The sequence below is a fragment of the Saimiri boliviensis genome, chromosome 17 (assembly GCF_048565385.1).
Source record: "Saimiri boliviensis isolate mSaiBol1 chromosome 17, mSaiBol1.pri, whole genome shotgun sequence".
Classification (NCBI taxonomy): domain Eukaryota; kingdom Metazoa; phylum Chordata; class Mammalia; order Primates; family Cebidae; genus Saimiri; species Saimiri boliviensis.
The window spans coordinates 15,546,464-15,563,948 of NC_133465.1; the positions used below are offsets into that span (position 1 = coordinate 15,546,464).

At 40.0% G+C, this 17,485-nt stretch overlaps 1 protein-coding gene across 8 annotated transcripts in view; it reads right to left on the reverse strand.

Moving 5' to 3' along the window:
• Positions 1-17,485, reverse strand: part of TVP23C (trans-golgi network vesicle protein 23 homolog C) — a 49,570-nt gene extending 32,085 nt beyond the window's left edge. Inside the window, exons 1-6 of one of the 8 annotated variants that reach the window (XM_074387974.1) lie at positions 17,328-17,394; positions 16,319-16,470; positions 10,068-10,150; positions 8,798-8,942; positions 2,697-2,786; positions 1,405-1,536 (exon numbers count right to left, since the gene is read on the reverse strand). In XM_074387974.1, coding sequence (XP_074244075.1) covers positions 1,405-1,536; positions 2,697-2,786; positions 8,798-8,942; positions 10,068-10,150; positions 16,319-16,321 — 453 coding nt within the window. In that variant the 5' untranslated portion in view covers positions 16,322-16,470; positions 17,328-17,394. The other 7 variants (XM_074387976.1, XM_039475717.2, NM_001281860.1 and 4 more) reach the window with 7 other exon arrangements.

Below are 17,485 nucleotides of genomic sequence, written 5' to 3' on the forward strand. Positions count from 1 at the left end.
TCATCATTCAGGAACAGTCCATAGGCTCATATGTTTAAACGTGAGTCAGAAGAAAATAATGCGTACATGTTCTTTGACAAAATATCACCCAACAGTGAAATGTAGCCAACCAATAGGTAAAAGGAGAAGCTGCAGTAAGACTTGTGATAGGCAATGAATCGACTTAAAAAAAAAAAAGATCAAAGACTATGTTTTCAAAAGATAACTATTATGAACTTGGCAACACAAAAATAATGTTGGAACAAACAAGAAAGAAAGAAACTCATAGGAAGGAATATGAGTGTTTATTTTCTTCCCTTTCTAAACAAAGTCTATTAAGTCATTAAACAGGCTTAAGTACATTAACTAATGTGACAAAGAAAACCACTAGAAGGACTAAAATAAGACTATAAGAAGCAAAAATCTAGAGGTAGGAGCAGGGAGAAGTTAAAGAAAGCACATGAGTGTAAACTTCCCATTTTCCAGAGCAGGAAATCCATAAATATTGAAATGAATTTCCAAATTCAACAAAGAGGGTAATGATATAAACATATAAAGTATGTACTAGAGGTAACTACTAGAACTGAAAAGACAATAAGCTTCCAAATTCAAAAAAGGAAAGTATGAATGTATGAGCACACACAAGAAAAAAAGAACCTATATCACAAAACAGGACTAAGAAAATACTACAAATTAGGAGGAAAAACATAATTAAGGCCAAAATATATCTGATATCAATGAGTATTGTGTGATATCAGATATAAAATAAGAAAAAATAATGTGAGCTGTAAGAAAGAATAAGACTGACAAATTGGTCAAGTGAAAAACTATTTTCCAAAGACGGCAGCAACAATGTCTACTCTTCTACACAGTCTTCTAGCACCTTCTTACTCCGTAGCAAGAATAGAGCCTAATTCCCACTTCCTTGAATGTGGGTAGGCAGCAGAAGTGATGCCATGACATCTTAGGCTAGACTGTAAAAGCTCGTGAGCTGTAACACCCCCCAAGTGGAGTCCTGGGCCTACATGTAAGTAGTCCCACCAACATGAGGCCACCATGCCATGAGGAAGCCCAAACTGAGGCACATGGAAAAACATGTGGAGAGGCCATGGAACCTCATGAAGAAAAGATGCCTCACAACCTCCAATCATTCCAACTACCGTCTGACTACAGCTACTCAGACAGTAATTGTCAGACTACTGAAAAGACCACTAAAGCCTAGAAAACTGGTGGGAAGGAGTCTTTCATAGAATCTCTTCTCCAGTACTACAGACAAAGGTAGAGTTGGGAAGCAAAACTTAGGAATTACATGATGAAGCTGCCTATTCAAGATAGGTCCCTAATGATAAGGACTAGGCTGTTGCCTCCTATGATTACCATCAGACATCTTAATGGGTTATTTGAAAGTTCTACATTGATACTCACCAACCACTTTATTCTGAAGGAGAAGAGGGCACTAAAGGCAAATATCACCCACAGCACTGGACAGGCAATAAGTCCCAACCAAAAGATTCTTGATTCAGCCTCTGACACAGTTTTATTCTCTTGAGAGGACTCCTATCAAAGAACACAAATTCAGTTATCATGTTGTGAGATTTACCAATAAAAAGTTCACCATGTTTAATAAAAGACATATTACCTAAAAGTTCAAATATTAATACAGACAGCCCAAGTCCTAAGTTAGAACCCGCCCAAGTCCTAAGTTAGAACCCCCCCAAAAAATTACTCTATCACTCTTGTAACTTTAGGAACTGATTTATATCAACTCAAGAATTTTGCATTTTCAGGGCAAGACAGACAGTTTACCACAACTCACGACAGTGAAGAGTGGTCCCTGATAGGCTTCTATTCAATTCTTCTTGCACTCATAATATTTATTTATAAGGAAGTTCTAAATGATACCTTTCTGACTAAAGATCAAGGAAATCACAGTTACAATCATTCTAGAGACTAAAAGGTCAAATTAGGGTCCAGAGGGAAAAAAATGGAATCAAGGGATACTGAACAATTATCAAAATGTCTTAATACCCAGGAATTTACAAGGTGGTAAGTTGTTTACAAGGTAGATTCTATAATACAAAAGAATATAGACTCATTGAACACAGTACCACTTTCTTAGAATTACTTGTCAGTGCCCTTGGTGTACTATTGCCAGGAATTTTGTCCTCTGCTTCCAAAACTTATTTCCAAGAGGAAAGTGAATATTCACTATAGGGTAGCAGGCTAACTCAAAGCACACACGGGATCCCCAGGGCTCCTGAAGGCAGCAGCTTAAAGAATAGAGTGCTCCAACCAGATTTACTATCCAATTGCACTCCTCCTCCTCCTCCTTTTTCTGCCCAGAAATAAAAGACAGCCATAAAAGCAAAGACAGATGTTGAAAGCAGTTACCTGCTGAACATAGAGGGACACATGGAGATACCCACCAAGACAACAAATAGATCTTTTATCAGCAATCCCTGACAGGCAGCTTAGCACACTGTATAAACTCTGACCCAGTACCTTCTCTCAAGATTCTTTTCTGTATATTGCTTGTTTCTGGTCTGAACTAGACAGAAAAATGCATTAAATTCTACAAGGCCATCTCATTTAGTACTGGCATGCTAAATAATTTGGTACAGTGTTTTTATTTCTGAATAATTTATCCTCCAATATTGAAATATAATCTACAAATAATTTAGCTGATAACACTATTTAAAACAAAAAAGGCAGTTTACCTTTCTAGATTCAAACACCCAATGGCTCTTTCCATCTTCATCAATGTGATTCCACCAACGTAGGCCAACCATTAGTCTACCTGTGACATTCTGGTGAAGATTAATATAAACAGGTACATTTTAAAAGCATTATTTAAAGATCTATCATAAGCTCATATCTTAGTCTAACATTTCACAAATAAAAATCTTCAGCTTTCCTCCATAATATCCAGTTAGCAAAGACTACTATGTATCAGGCCTGGCTAAATGATTAAGTAAAATGGTAATGGCAGGACTAGCAGGGGGGTAGAGGTAACAAAGCAAGCAACAAGTCCACCCATACACATTACCCCTTCTCAGTGGCTGGGTGCAGTGGCTCACGCCTGTAATCCCAGCACTTTGGAAGGCTGTGGCAGGTGGATCACAAGGTTAGGAGTTCGAGCCCAGGCTGGCCAAGACGGTGAAACATCATTCTCTAGTAAAATACAAAAATTAGCCAGGCATGGTGGCAGGTGCCTGTAATCCCAGCTACTCGCGAGGCTGAGGCAGAGAATCACTGGAACCCAGGAAGCAGAAGTTGCAGTGAACCGAGATGGCACCACTGCACTCCAGCTTGGATGAAGAATCAAGACTTTGTCTCAAAACCAACCAACCAACCAACCAACATACATTACCCCTTCTCTTTTCCCTCACGAACAATTTGCCCTTTCTCCAGTTCCCTAATTTTACCTAAACCCCTTGCTATTTGATTACTGTCACCCACCTTATATCCTGACTATAGCTACATATATTTTGCAACTACATCCCCCTAAAAATGGTTATAGACACTGGCCTTCAGTCAGTCTCTCAAGTGTACCAAGCTCTTTTCCTACTTACTAAGGTAACAAATTACTTTGATAGCTTTCCTAATGTTTATTTACTCAACAAATATTAACTGAGCATCTACTATGTGCTGGTAATAAAATAGTGACTAACAGATACCATCTCTTTCCTCAGGGAAAGAGACGAAGAGAGGCAGACAACACACAAATGAACCATTACCAAATGAAGGAAGTGCTGCAAGGGAAAAGTGTGGGATGCTTCAAGAGCATAACAGTGAAATTTAATCTAGTCTGGGTATCAGAAAATGACTCCATGAAGAGTCAACATTTGGAATGAAATTTAAAGGATAAATAGGAATCAACAGTACTGGGGATGTTTAATTAATGATGTTCACTAATAGATTCAGTGGTTCTGTGAACTTTGATGGGGGAAAAAAATGTTATCTTCGTTTTCATTAACCTCTGGCTGAAATTTAGCATACCTTTAAATTATGAATGTAGACAACAAACTATGAATATAGGCAAAATTAAAAATACCCTGATGCAATTTTTTCATTTTGTACTATACTTGCTGCAGTTATCTCAAAATATTGCTTATGCTCACCACTTCTTTGAAAGTAGTTATTAAACCTGCCACTAGATCTTATCATTAATACATTCACAAAGCATAGCAGTCCTCCCTTATCTGCAGGGGATACATTCCAAGACCCCCAGCGGATGCCTAAAATTGTGCATAATACCAAACCTTATATATGCTGTACTTTTTCCTATACATACATACCTATGGTAAAGTTTAATTTACAAATAAGGCACAGTAAGAGATTAATAAGAACTAAAAATAGAACAACTGTAACAACATACTCTAATAAAAGTTACATGAATGTAGTTCTCTCACAACGTTAGTGTACTTAGTGTAATGTACTGCAATAACTGAAACTGCAGAAAGTGAAATCTCATATAATCGGGGGACTACTACACACGTAACTCAATCAGAAATGTACCTTTTTAATAATTTTAAGTTATATTCCAATATAAGTACTTCCTTTGTAATCTTATGTATTTCATGTATGTGAAAACATTATTCATGAAACTATGAAAGGGGTCCATGGCATAAAAAGATTAGGAATACTTGTATTAATATGATATGGGAGCAAGAAGATAGAGCAGTAGGCAATGAAGCCCTAATGAATAAAGTACAATCTATGGATTTATGGGATTTGGTCATTAATTGGATATGGAGTGGGAAGGAAGCAACTGATCCATTTCTGGTTTGCTCAAGTAAAAAAAATAGTGATTCCAGGCCCTGTGAAAGGGAACACTTAAAGAAGAGCTTCTGGGGAGTGGAAGATGACAAGTAGTATTTTACACGTTAAGATATGAAATGCCTGGCCAGGTGCAGTGGCTCACTTGGATTTGAGACCAGCCTGACCAACATAGTGACACCCGTCTCTACTAAAAATAGAAAAATTAGCTGGGCATGGTAGCGAGTGCCTGTAGTCTCAGCTACTTGGGAGACTGAGGCAGAAGAATTGCTTGAACCCAGCAGGTGGAGGCTGCAGTGAGCCAAGATTGTGCCACTGCATTCCAGCATGGGCAACAGGGTAAGATTTCATCTCAAAAAAAAAAAAAAAAAAAAAGCCAGGCATGGTGGCTCACGCCAGTAATCCCAGCACTTTGGGAGGCCCAGGCAGGCAGATCACAAGGTCAAGAGACCGAGACCATCCTGGCCAACATGGTGAAACCCCGTCTCTACTAAAAATAGAAAATTAGCCAGGCATGGTGGCACTCGCCTGTGGTCCCAGCTATTCGGAAGGCTGAGGCAGAAGAATTACTTGAACCCAGGAGGCAGAGGTTGCAGTGAGCCGAGATCGAGCCACTGCACTCCAGCCTGGCGACAGAGCAAGACTCCGTCTCAAAAAAAAAAAGATTTGAGATGCCTTCAAGACAGCCACATAAAAGTATCAAGAAGACACATGAAGAGGCCTTGAGTTGTAAGGGCAAATCTGGATGGAGATACAGATCTAGGAGGCAACACAGTTTACAGATCAGCAATCGAAACAAGAAGCACAGATGGCACCCCTTAGGAAAGGAATACAGAAGAAAAGGAGTCTTATGAGACCGAAATTCCTGTAAGAGAGATTCTAACTAAAGGCTAAGTAAAAAAGAAAAAAAAAGAGCTGGCAAGGGACCTAAACCAGAGGTCTCTTCTATAGGTATTTTCAAAGAATGCTCTCAGAATACTTTCGAACTCTTCTATGTTCCCATTTCCCAACTCTTTATTTCCTGTTTTTATCTTTATTAGTTTGTTTTCCTAATTTCTCAGGCTTATTGCTTGTTTTTGAAACTTCTGGACTCAGGTAGTCCATTATTTTCACTCTTTGTCTAAGATAAAAGCCTTTAGTCTATGATTTTCCCCTGAATTCAGTTTTTGACATATTCAGAAAGCTTGACTGCAAATGATCACCACCACTAAGGTATAAATAACCTGTATTTGCAGTTTTTGCTTCCTTTTAAACCCAAGATACAAAGCAGTTAGCTTTTTAAAAAGAATTTCAATTTGACAACCACTTTCTATTAATTTCTAGTTTTGTTTCATTGGACTAGAAAATGTAGACGCTTTGAGCAATTTTATTTGGATTTTCTTCACACTAGTCAATTTTAACAAGAAAGTATTCTCTCTGTACATACACGGTCCCAAATACTGCTATTAAATTGATGTTGCTAATTATTGCATTCAGATTCTTCAGACCTTATTTATTTTTGGGCAATTTGGTTTGTTAAAGACAGTAGTTTTTTAGATTTTTCATAATGCTTTTCTATCTTCTAATATTCCTAATTTTATTACACATAGTTTGATATAGTTTTATTCTGTGAGTGACCTTCACTGTGATTCACAAAATGATCTTTTTTTGTTCCACTTAGTGCTTTCTTATTCTGATTCCTATCTCATCTGATAATAATATATTGCCAGGGTTTTTTTTTGTTTGAATTGATCTGATGTTATCTTTGCCATATTTTATTTTTTCTAAGGTCATTAATTTGGTTAGATCTTTTGTTTGGACTTCACCTTCTGGCCCAATCTTAGTATTCTTGTCTTTAAAAGGGTAGTTTAATCAAATTATATTTACTATTATTTGCTATTACAGACATCACCTTATACATGTGCTTTCTGATATTTAAGCTTCCCTGACACTTGCTTTGTTTTCCTCTTTTGCTATATGAACTGTTTTATTTGCTCCATCTTCTCCATTGTTGCAGAAGATACATGACTTGTTTTAAATTTTACTAATAGCTGTCATTAAGTTTTTAAAACCATTATTTAACCTTTTTTACTCAATTTGTCAGAGTGAAGAATAAAATAAAAACCGATATAAGCTTTAGCATTTAAACACACCTTTAAATAATTTTCCCCTCTCTACCTCTTCTTTATCTTCATTAACACCACCTAGGGTAAGCCTATCCAGCCTGCCACCCACAGACCTCATGCTGCCCAGGACAACTTTGAATGCGGTCCAACAGAAACTCATAAACCTTCTTAAAACATTATGAGATTTTTTTGTGATTTGGGGTTTGCTGTTGTTGTTGTTGTTGTTATTGTTGTTGTTTAAGCTCATCAACTAATGTTAGTGTATTTTATGTGTGGCCCAAGACAATTCTTTCTTCCATTGTGGTCTAGGGAAGCCAAAATATTGGACACCTAGGGGTTTAGATGAAGACTGCTTGTTTGTTTTTTTAGTAAGTACACTGAGATTTATGACAATTATGACACATCTCTGTTTTAACTGTTTTAGAACCCTTCTTATCCCTTTCCCAAGTCCACTTAATAACTTCCTTATTCTTGACTTCTTAATTTTGCCTCCTATCGCCATTGACTATCTATAAGTAAATTGTGCCAATGATAAAAGGACGCCATTTTTTAAGCCCGTGTTTAAATAAATAAATAAATAAATACCTTATCAAAAAATAAACCATTTGATCACATTTTAAAAACTCTAAACCCAGAAAAATTTTAAGAGTTTGGAAATTACCAGGAAGAATTGACTAGAAAGCATGTTCTATTTAGCTGAACAGAAACTGTATGAACAACAAAAAGAAACGTCTATCAAAACAAAACTGTGACTAGTATGTATCAAATACTTTACAGCATAAAGTAACAAAAGAAATTCAAAGAAATATAAGCCAAAGAAGAGTGGACAAAAGAAAAATGTAAAGAAAACAGACTTCTGAAATATTTCTTCTCAGCATTTTGTGGCCTGTGGAAACTGACCATCACCAAGCCAACCACTTCTGCTATCTCTAAGAATTAAAAAATCTAAAAATGGCTACCTTGGTGGGTGTGAAAGGACTTGTAACATCTTACCAGTCTTTGAATTCAGTATATGCCCCCAAAACTCCAAAATTAGTCTTTATGATTTTTTCCCCACTATTTTACCATGAAAATTTTCAAACATACAAAGTTAAATTTTACAGTGAATACCCAAATATTTATCACCTAGAGTCCATATTTAGTATTTTATTATGCTTACTTGATTCCCTATTTATCTACGTACCTGTCTATCCATTCGTCCATCTCTCTAATCATTGTTCTTGAATTTGAAACTATTTCTTATACTCCCTTCTATCTCCTACAGCAGGTATCTCAACCTTGGTACAACTGACATTTTGGGTCAGATAATTCTTTGTTGCAGGGGGGTTGTCCTGTGTCTTAGGATATTTAGCGGCATTCTGGCCTCTATCCACTAGATGTCAATAGCACACTCCTACCTCCAGTCATGACAACCAAAAACGTCTTCAGACATTGACAAATATTCAACGGGTAGCAAATTTGTCTCTGGTTAAGAAACACTGCCCTATAGCATCCATAGGAGCCTTTGCAAAAGGTAGGTATTTTTCAGGTACTTGTAGACAAACTATCCTGAAGCCTCATCTAAAAATCCTATACAGCAAACCTACAGGTAAGCCTGAAGCAAACCATGGTATAGATTAGAAGCAACATTGTAGAGTCTGTGGTTGCTAGTCACATTTGTTTATTTATGAGACTTTAAAGCTGATGTAGGTTAGAAGATGGCACAGAAAAAGCAGCAGCACAGTAACCTCTATGTCTCATCTTGTGTTGTCAAAGGAAAAAAATGAAAAAAAAAATAATAATCTACATGTGATTTGATATATCTAGCACTTCAACAAAGATGAGGTTTGAAGTAACAAAAGATTAACGCTAATGCAAAATACTCTCTTTTTTTTACTATTTATACATCATTTTCATATTAAATATAATTTTAAAATAAAAACAATCAAAATTACCTTCACTGCCCAAAAGTCACATGACAGCAACAAGATAATTGTCACCATACAGGCAATAAAGCTGCTGCTGAGAAACTCACAGAGAAGATAGACGACGACTGCACTGACTCGAAAGAATAAGTGGAAAAAGGATGCTACTGGATGTCTGGAAGCCAAAACACAACGAAAGAAATGCAATTACATTTTACGACAGGTACTAGCAAAGGTAGAGAAAAATGTTTTAGCCATGGTGTAACTGTGAAGAGCTTTGTCAAAATAAAAGGAGCAAGCAAACCTCCTCCCTCTCTTTTTCTTAAGTCCCACTATTTGACTAGGCCCTCGCGTCACAGAAAATACACTATGCACACATGACTTTAACACCTCACTGAATATAAACTTTCACAAAATATATAAAAAATACTTTACCTCGCTTGCAGAAATAAGGAAACTGTTATCTTAGAATTTGAATCCCATTTTCAAATTATGCCAATCAGTAGCCCTCAGAAATCACTTCAGACATTAAGACAAAGTTTTCATCAGGTACAGTTTGTTTCTTGTTTCTTAATAATTTTTTGGAGATATAATTCACATATCATACAATTTACTTATTTAAGGTGAACAATCTAATGGTTTGTAGTACATTCACAGAGTTGTAAAACCATCAGTCCAATCAACTTTACAACTTCATTACCCCAGAAAGAGTATTTGTATCCACTGGCAGTCATTTCCCATTTACCTTCAAATCCCTCAGCTTCTAGCAACAGCTAATCTCTTTTCTGTCTCTAAAGATTTGCCTTTCTGGATATTTCATATAAATGAAATCATACAATACATGGTTGGTTGTGATTGGCATGAAAGATGAAAGCAAAGTGACAGACAGCATCTTAACAAAGTTCAGGTATAACTGGCTTTCAATAAGTGAATTTATTTACAGAGAATTAAATTTAGAATAGAAATGTTATATAATTTTGAAATGTGCACAACAAATCAAAATGTATCTATAAAAACTATATAAAGAAATGGTAGAAAACAGCACAGAATTAAAAACACAGGTATTCAAATATTTGGATTTGCTGACTTTAAAACTCAGTATTAAGTAACATTCCATATGCCAATTACTCCCAAGAAAATCTGAAATGTCATCTTTGTCTTACACTAAATGTCAGACTAGCAACGTGCAGTATCCAAAAGCACATGAAAACAACTCTGCCTTGACCCCCATCACCTAGCACCGACATACATACAGAACAACACTGGACACTAACACAGCTCATGCAACTTCTCCTCCTACCTGATTTTGGATTTTCTTGGTCTATTAGTTGTCTCCTCTTCCGCATCAAACAGTGAAACATCTTCGGTGTCATCATTACTATCCTAGTAGGAAAAGTAAATGTTGAAGAAGCAAAAGGAAATTCAACGTTTACATGGTTACTGCATGCAAAGCTGCATACTCATCAAAACAGAAGAAAAAATAATGACATGGTCACAGCATCAGAAATTCAAAATTTAGAAAAAGGACACGTGCAGATCCTCAAAACCCCAGGGAATAATCCAAGTCTCTTCGGATCCATCCCTGCCCCTGGGCTGTACCCTCTGAGAAAACTGTGGGGTGCAGATGATGCTCCTACAAACTTACTCCTATCCTCACGTGTTCTCTCCCAAGTCACAGAGCAAGTCAAGATTACTGGGGATCATCTCAAGGTTCTGGCTCCTTCACAAAATCATCTGACTGCACACTTAGTTCCAGGACCCCTCCTCACAACTCCTTCTCTTCTTACTCAAGGCTAAATCAATTATTTGTGCTCAGAATCGCTTCTTTTCATGCCTCCTTGCTTGGGGACTTGTTTCATCACTTTTCCCTTTATTTACACTTTCTTATCTTCAAGGCTAACTATGGGATCTTTCCTTCTTGCTGTTGTTGAGACAGAGTTTCACTCATCACCAAAATTGGAGCTAGCCAAGTTGGAGCGCAGTGGCACAATCTTGACTCACGGCAACCTCCGCCTCCCAGGTTCAAGTGATTCTCCTGCCTCAGCCTCCGGAGTAGCTGGGATTATAGGCACATGCCACCATACTCAGCTAATTTTTGTATTTTTAGAAGAGGCGGGGTTTCATCATGTTGGCCAGACTGGTCTCGAACTCTGGCCAGAGTAAGGGGATCTGCCTGCAGTGGCCTCCCAAAGTGCTGGGATTACAGGTATGAGCCACCACCATCTAATGGATCTTTCTAATCAGCATATAAACTTCTTCAAGGCCACTTATTAGGCAAAAAAAAAAAAAAAAATTTTTTTAACCTTGATCCTGGCCGGGTATGGTGGCTCACACCTGTAATCCCAACACTTTGGGAGGCTGAGGCTGGTGCATTATGAGGTCAGGAGATCAAGACCATCCTGGTGAAACCCCATCTCTACTAAAAACATAAAACTTAGCTGGGAATAGTGGCACACGCCTATAATCCCAGCTACTCAGGAGGCTGAGGCCAGAGAATCACTTGAGCCCAGAAGGCAGAGGCTGCAGTGAGCCGAGATGGCACCACTGCACTCCAGCCTGGGCGACAGAGCAAGACTCCGTCTCAGAAAAAAAAAAAAAAAAAAAAAAACCCAATCCTGAATCTCCCCTTCAATCCTCTACCTTTCCAAAGCATTGCTTCTTTTTACCACCTTAGGCTTCTAAGAGTGGTTCACACTTCAATTCACTGCAAGTCCCCTCAACTACAACAAACGTGCTCCTGTTCCTCTCCTAGCGCCACTCGCCAGCCTCCATCCCTTTATCCCTCTCTATTCCAGTCTCTCCTCTACATTACCCAGAGCAATATTCCCAATATGGAAATCACACCATGTCACTCCACTGCTCAGATTTTTCAATGGCATCCCCAAATAAAGGATAAAATTTAATTCCTTCACATAAAGCATAGAAGATCACAGAATCTAATGCCCCCATTTGCCTCTGATATTTTCTCCACTGAGCACTGTTGAGCACTGTAGCAATACTATTACTACATGATCTCTAAGAAACACGAGGATTTCTCTCCCATCTCCTGCCTTTCACGTTTTCTCAGAGAATTCTTCCCTTCCCCATGCCCTGCTCAACTCCAGATAAATGCCAAATCATCCTTTAAGTTTTTTAGCTCACACACTGAAACGGCTGAAAAACTGTCTCTGAAATCCCCATGTTCCCACAGCATTAGGACAAATCTCCATTTGAACAGTATCTCAGAATATTCTTATTGCAGGTCTACCCTCTCCTACCTCCATATAGATTAAGCTGCTGGAGAACCTAAAGGGCAAAGTCTTTTTTTTTTTTTTGAGACAGTCTTGCTCTTCTTAAACTTCTGACCTCAGGTGATTCACCTGCTTCAGCCTCCCAAAGTTCTGGTAAGAGATTACAGGTGTGAGCCGCCAGACGCCAACTGTTCCCACTTGATATATTTGTGACGGTGAACCTCAGTTGAGCCCTTAGTGCTGCCAGGCAGTCATTCTACATCTCCATAGCCCCTTCACCCTCTCACTTTAGGCAACTACCACTATTAAAACTCAAATTTTCAACATTTCTTCTCTTACAGTCTCTCAGCTGGTAACATTTCTTGTTTCACTAACAAATAGAACCCATCGGAAGAGAATTTTCACACTGCCTGCCTATTTAATTGTGTGTTTACTCGTGGTCTGCCACATATTCTTTTGATAAGTGGACTGTCAGTGCTTCATTCTCAGGTCTTCCTGTCTACTTGTGTCCTGGTTTCCGTCTCCTCTTGCCTACTGCCGCCAGGTATTGTTCCAGTAATTCTTGCAACATCAATTTTTTAATCCTTTTAAAAACATTTGTTCACGTCAACATATAAACATGTTTTAATTTCACCTACTTTTTTTTTTTTTTTTTTTTTTTTTGAGACGGAGTTTCCCTCTTGTTACCCAGGCTGGAGTGCAATGGAGCGATCTCGGCTCACCGCAACCTCCGCCTCCTGGGTTCAGGCAATTCTCCTGCCTCAGCCTCCCGAGCAGCTGGGATTACAGGCACACGCCACCATGCCCAGCTAATTTTTGTATTTTTAGTAGAGACGGGGTTTCACCATGTTGACCAGGATGGTCTCAATCTCTTGACCTCGTGATCCACCCGCCTCGGCCTCCCAAAGTGCTGGGATTACAGGCTTGAGCCACCGCGCCCAGCCCTAATTTCACCTACCTTAAAAAATAAAAACTTGATACCACAAGACCTTTTGCTTGTCACCCTATTTTTTTCCTTTAAAGACTTGTATTATATAGACTTGTCTCTTAATTCTTCTAGTCTCTCTTGTATTCACTTTAGTCAGCCTTTCCTCCCCTCTCCCAACCATACTGGAACTGCTCTTACTGAGGTCCCTGATGACCTGTTAAAAATAGTGGTCACTTTTTGGTTTTCATCTTACTTGTGAGCAGCATTTGACACAGATGTTGGATCTTCCTACTGGAGGCACTTCATTTGGTTTCCAGGACACGACCAACTCCTGGCTCACCTCCCATTTCTTGACACTTCTTTTGCAGTCCCCACTGTCTATTCCTTCTACCTTTCTGACCTCTAATTATTAGAATGCCAAGAGTCTGTCTTAGCCATCATCATCTTTTTAGTTGTTCAGGACAAAAACTTTGGAATCTTCCTTTATTCCTTTTATTTATCCTCTACCTCCCCAATCAACCCATCAGCAAATCCTGGCAGCTCTACCTTAAAATGTATTTCGAATCTATTTTTCATCGCCTCCATTGCATCCACCCTAGACTAAGCCATTACTTCTTGGCCTCCTGATTGAAGCAGTTTCCTAATCAGCCTCCTAGCTTCATGTCTTTATTCCTCCTTCCTTGCCCCTCCCCCTCCAGATCTTTACTACAGTAGCTAGAATTTTCTTTTTAACAGGTGAGTCAGAACATGCAGCCTAACAAACACTTACAATACTCCAATGGGTCTCCCTCTCAGTGCTTTTTGGTTTTAAAAATACTAGCATCTTAAAATGTCCAAAATCAAACTGCTGATTTTGCCCTGAAATCTTCTGTGTCCATAGTCTTCCCCATCTTAGTAAATTTAACCCCAGGAGTGCAGAGCTATTTGTCTTTTTTTTTTTTTTTTTTAAATCTGTACCACTTATAGCAGTACCGGGCACTTGGTAGGCACTCAGTATTTACTGAATAAATGAGAAGAAATTGGTCTTTCAAAGAGCAAGATAAAAGAAGTGTGTTCTAGGTAGTATGAACCATAAGTGCAAAAGAACTGGATGGGGCCCAAGTTTGGCATGTTTAAGGAACTGAAAAGAAGGCCAGGTGGCTCATCACAGCACTTTGGGAGGCCAAGGCAGGAGAACTGCTTGAGCCCAGAAGTTTGAGACTAGTCTGGGCAACACAGTGAGATCCCATTTCTACAAGAAATTAAAATATTAGTCAGGTATGGTGGCTTGTAGTACTCAGGAGGCTGAGATGGGGAGACGGCTCAGACATGAGAGGTAGAGCCTGCAGCTGTGACCCAATTGCTCCACTGCACTCCAGCCTGGGTGAGACAGACCCTGTCTCAAAAAAAAAAAAAAAAAAACCAGTCTGGCAGAAGCTGATGTACTATGTAAGTTTCCTACTGCAGCAGCAGCAAATTCCTATATACTGTTATAAAGTTCTGGTGGTCAGATGTCCAGATGAGGCTCAAGGGGTTAAACATCAAGATGTGGGTAGGGGTTCTGGAGAATCGGTTTCCTTCTCTGTTTCTGCTTCTAAACACCCTTAATATCATCAGCATAGCATATTCAAATATGTCTCTGATCTCTACTTTGCTTGTTTCATCACCTTCTCTCACCGACCTTCCTTTGTTTCTCTTGTAAGGACCACTGTGATCACATCATCTGGCCAGCCTGGATAATCAGGATAATCTCTGGACCTCAAGATCCTTAATAGCAATTAATCACATTTGTGAAATTATTTTTGCCAGGTAAATCTACATATTCACAGATTCCAGGGATTAGAACCTAGACATTTTTGGCAGGGGTAAGGAGGTATTACTCAGCCTACCACAGTTAATGAAAGGTGAGTGGCCTAAGATAAGGTCTTAGAGATTGACATGGACCAGATCATGACAGTTCATGATAGGCAGTCTGTTTTTTAGTCATAGAGCTGAGTGAGGGGTTTCAGTAGGGAAATAATATGATCTGATGTGAAAATGTCTCCCTAACCACTGGATGGCGATTAGACTGTTGGGATCGAGAGCAGAAGGCCTCAGCTTTTTATTCATAACATCATACAGTGGATCTCAATCTTGGACATTATAATCACACCTCAGAGCACTTATATCTGAACCCCAAGTATCAGGGGGCAGGACCCAAGTATCAGCTTTTTTTCCTTTTTTTAAAGAAAAAGAGCATTCTAATTATAGCCAGAGTTGAGAACCACTAGTCTCATAGATCTGAATCCATTTTACCTTTTCAGCCTTAGCTCAATAGGAGCTTCTCCCATCGGTCACTTACTGCATGGGCTACTTGGCCATTTCTTAGACCAACTTCCTGTATTCCCACCCATGCCTTTGAAAATAAACCTAATCTAGGGACTAGAGTGAGCAGAGGCCTACATGGACTGGCAGGACACAGTTTAAACTCTCCTCCAAAAAGCTTCTCCAGTACCCTGTAGTAGGAATGATTTGCTTCTTTCCCTGGCTCCCATTTACACTTAGATTTCTCAGCCCTGATCACAGTCAGCTGTATATTATAGCCTCCTTTGCTTATTTATTCATACCTTCAACAAATATACCACTTGATTGAATGCTCTGCTAGACAACAGGATTTATTACAATGTAAAGTCAGTCCTGGTCGGGGGTGGTGGCTCACACCTGTAATCCCAGAACTTCAGGAGGGTGAGGCGAGCAGGTCACTTGAAGTCAGGAGTTTGAAACTAGCCTGGCCAACACGGGGAAACCCTGTCTCTACTAAAAATACAAAAATTAGCCAGGCTAATTAGCCGTGGTGGCACACTCCTGTAACCCCAACTACTCAGAAGGCAGGGGCACTAGAATCATTTGAACCCAGGAGTTGGAGGTTGCAGTGAGCCAAGATCATACCACTGCACTCCCGCCTGGGCAACAAGAGTGAAACTCCATCTCAAAAATAAATAAATAAGTAAACAAACAAATAAAAAGCGGGAACAGTCAGCATGGTCATGTTTCTCCAGCCTCATCTGGCCTGGGTGAAGGGTCAGATGTCAGAAGCACGTGAACCAGAAGCACCCCATCTTGAACAGAAGCTGGGTGAAATGAGGCTGAAATGTACTGAGCCTTACCAGAGAATTAAAGCATTCTACGTCACAGGATGAGACAGGAGGTCAGCGCAAGATACAGGTTACAAAGATATTGCTGAAAAAACAGGTTGTAGTAAAGGAGCCAGCCAAAACCTACCAAAACTAAGATGGTCATGAGAATGACCGCTGGTCATCCTTACTACTATACTTCCCACAGCACCATGCCAGTTTACAAATGCCATGGCAACGTCAGGAAGTTACCCTACATAGTCTAAAAACGAGAAGAATGAATAATCCACCCCTTGCTTACCATAGCACCAAGAAATAACCATAAACACGGGCAACCAGCATTCCTTTACTTTCTTAATAAACTTGCTTTCACTTTGCACCGCGGACACGCCCTGAATTCTTTCTTGCCTGATCCAAGAACCCTCTTTTGGGGTCTGGATCGCGACCACTTTCCTGTAACACAGAGAGCTGAATTTAACCATCACTGGACTTTCTCCACTCAAGGTATCTCCTCCTAAGTGGTCTTTTCTGACCACAAATCCCAGTTGTCCTATCCTCAGAGACTTGCTTTTTTATCACCCTTTCTTTGCAATTATCTGAAAATATCTTTAATTACATAATTTATCGTGTCTCACTGCCCCACCCCAATCCCCTAGAACCCACTTCCCTAACCTGAAAATACAGGGCAAGAAACCTGTCTGTACTGTTCACAGCCCTATCCCTGGGCCCGTGTCTGAGTCACAGTAATCTCTCAGTAAATTATGCGACCCGAAAGAAAAAAACACTTAAGACAATCTAAGTGACAAAACAGTAATGTTTTCTAGAAGTAAAAGATTATTAATTTTACTAGTCTCTGGCTGCCAACACGTGTACTACAATCCACATAAAGCAGAGAGTCACCAACAACGTTAGTTTGGTAACAGCAATTTGAAAGCGCGGCTCTGGCGGTGCCGTGGATTCCTACAAATTCGCAGCGCGGCCCTGGAGGCCAGGGAGCTAAAAGAGGCCCGCAGGCCGCTCCTCCTCACCTAAAGGCTGAGAAATAAAAAAGACCCCGGCTCGCGCTGGTTAACAATGGGCGTCTTCACAGCCGAAAGCAGTACCTGTTCGGCGGCACACGGGTCACGCCTCCTCCGGAGGCCTCAGAGCGCCCAGCCGCCCTCCTGAGACAACCACCCACAGCCCTCCACTTCCGCCCGCCCCGCTCCTCCTCGAGTTCGAGAAGCGGGCAGCGGGAACACGAACTCCAGTCCCACGAAACCTCCACTCCCAGGAGCCGCCACCCTCCCAGCGCGCCATCAGCCCCTCACCTGCTGCAACATGGCGGCCCGACGCCAGCCCAACTTCCGGGAGCCACGTCAGCGCAGCAACGTACAGGTCCGGGTCGGAACTGACGCAACCCGTCACCGAAGGCCAGGACGGACCACTGTACCAGCCGCAGTCCGGGTTCACTTCCGCTTAGAAGCAG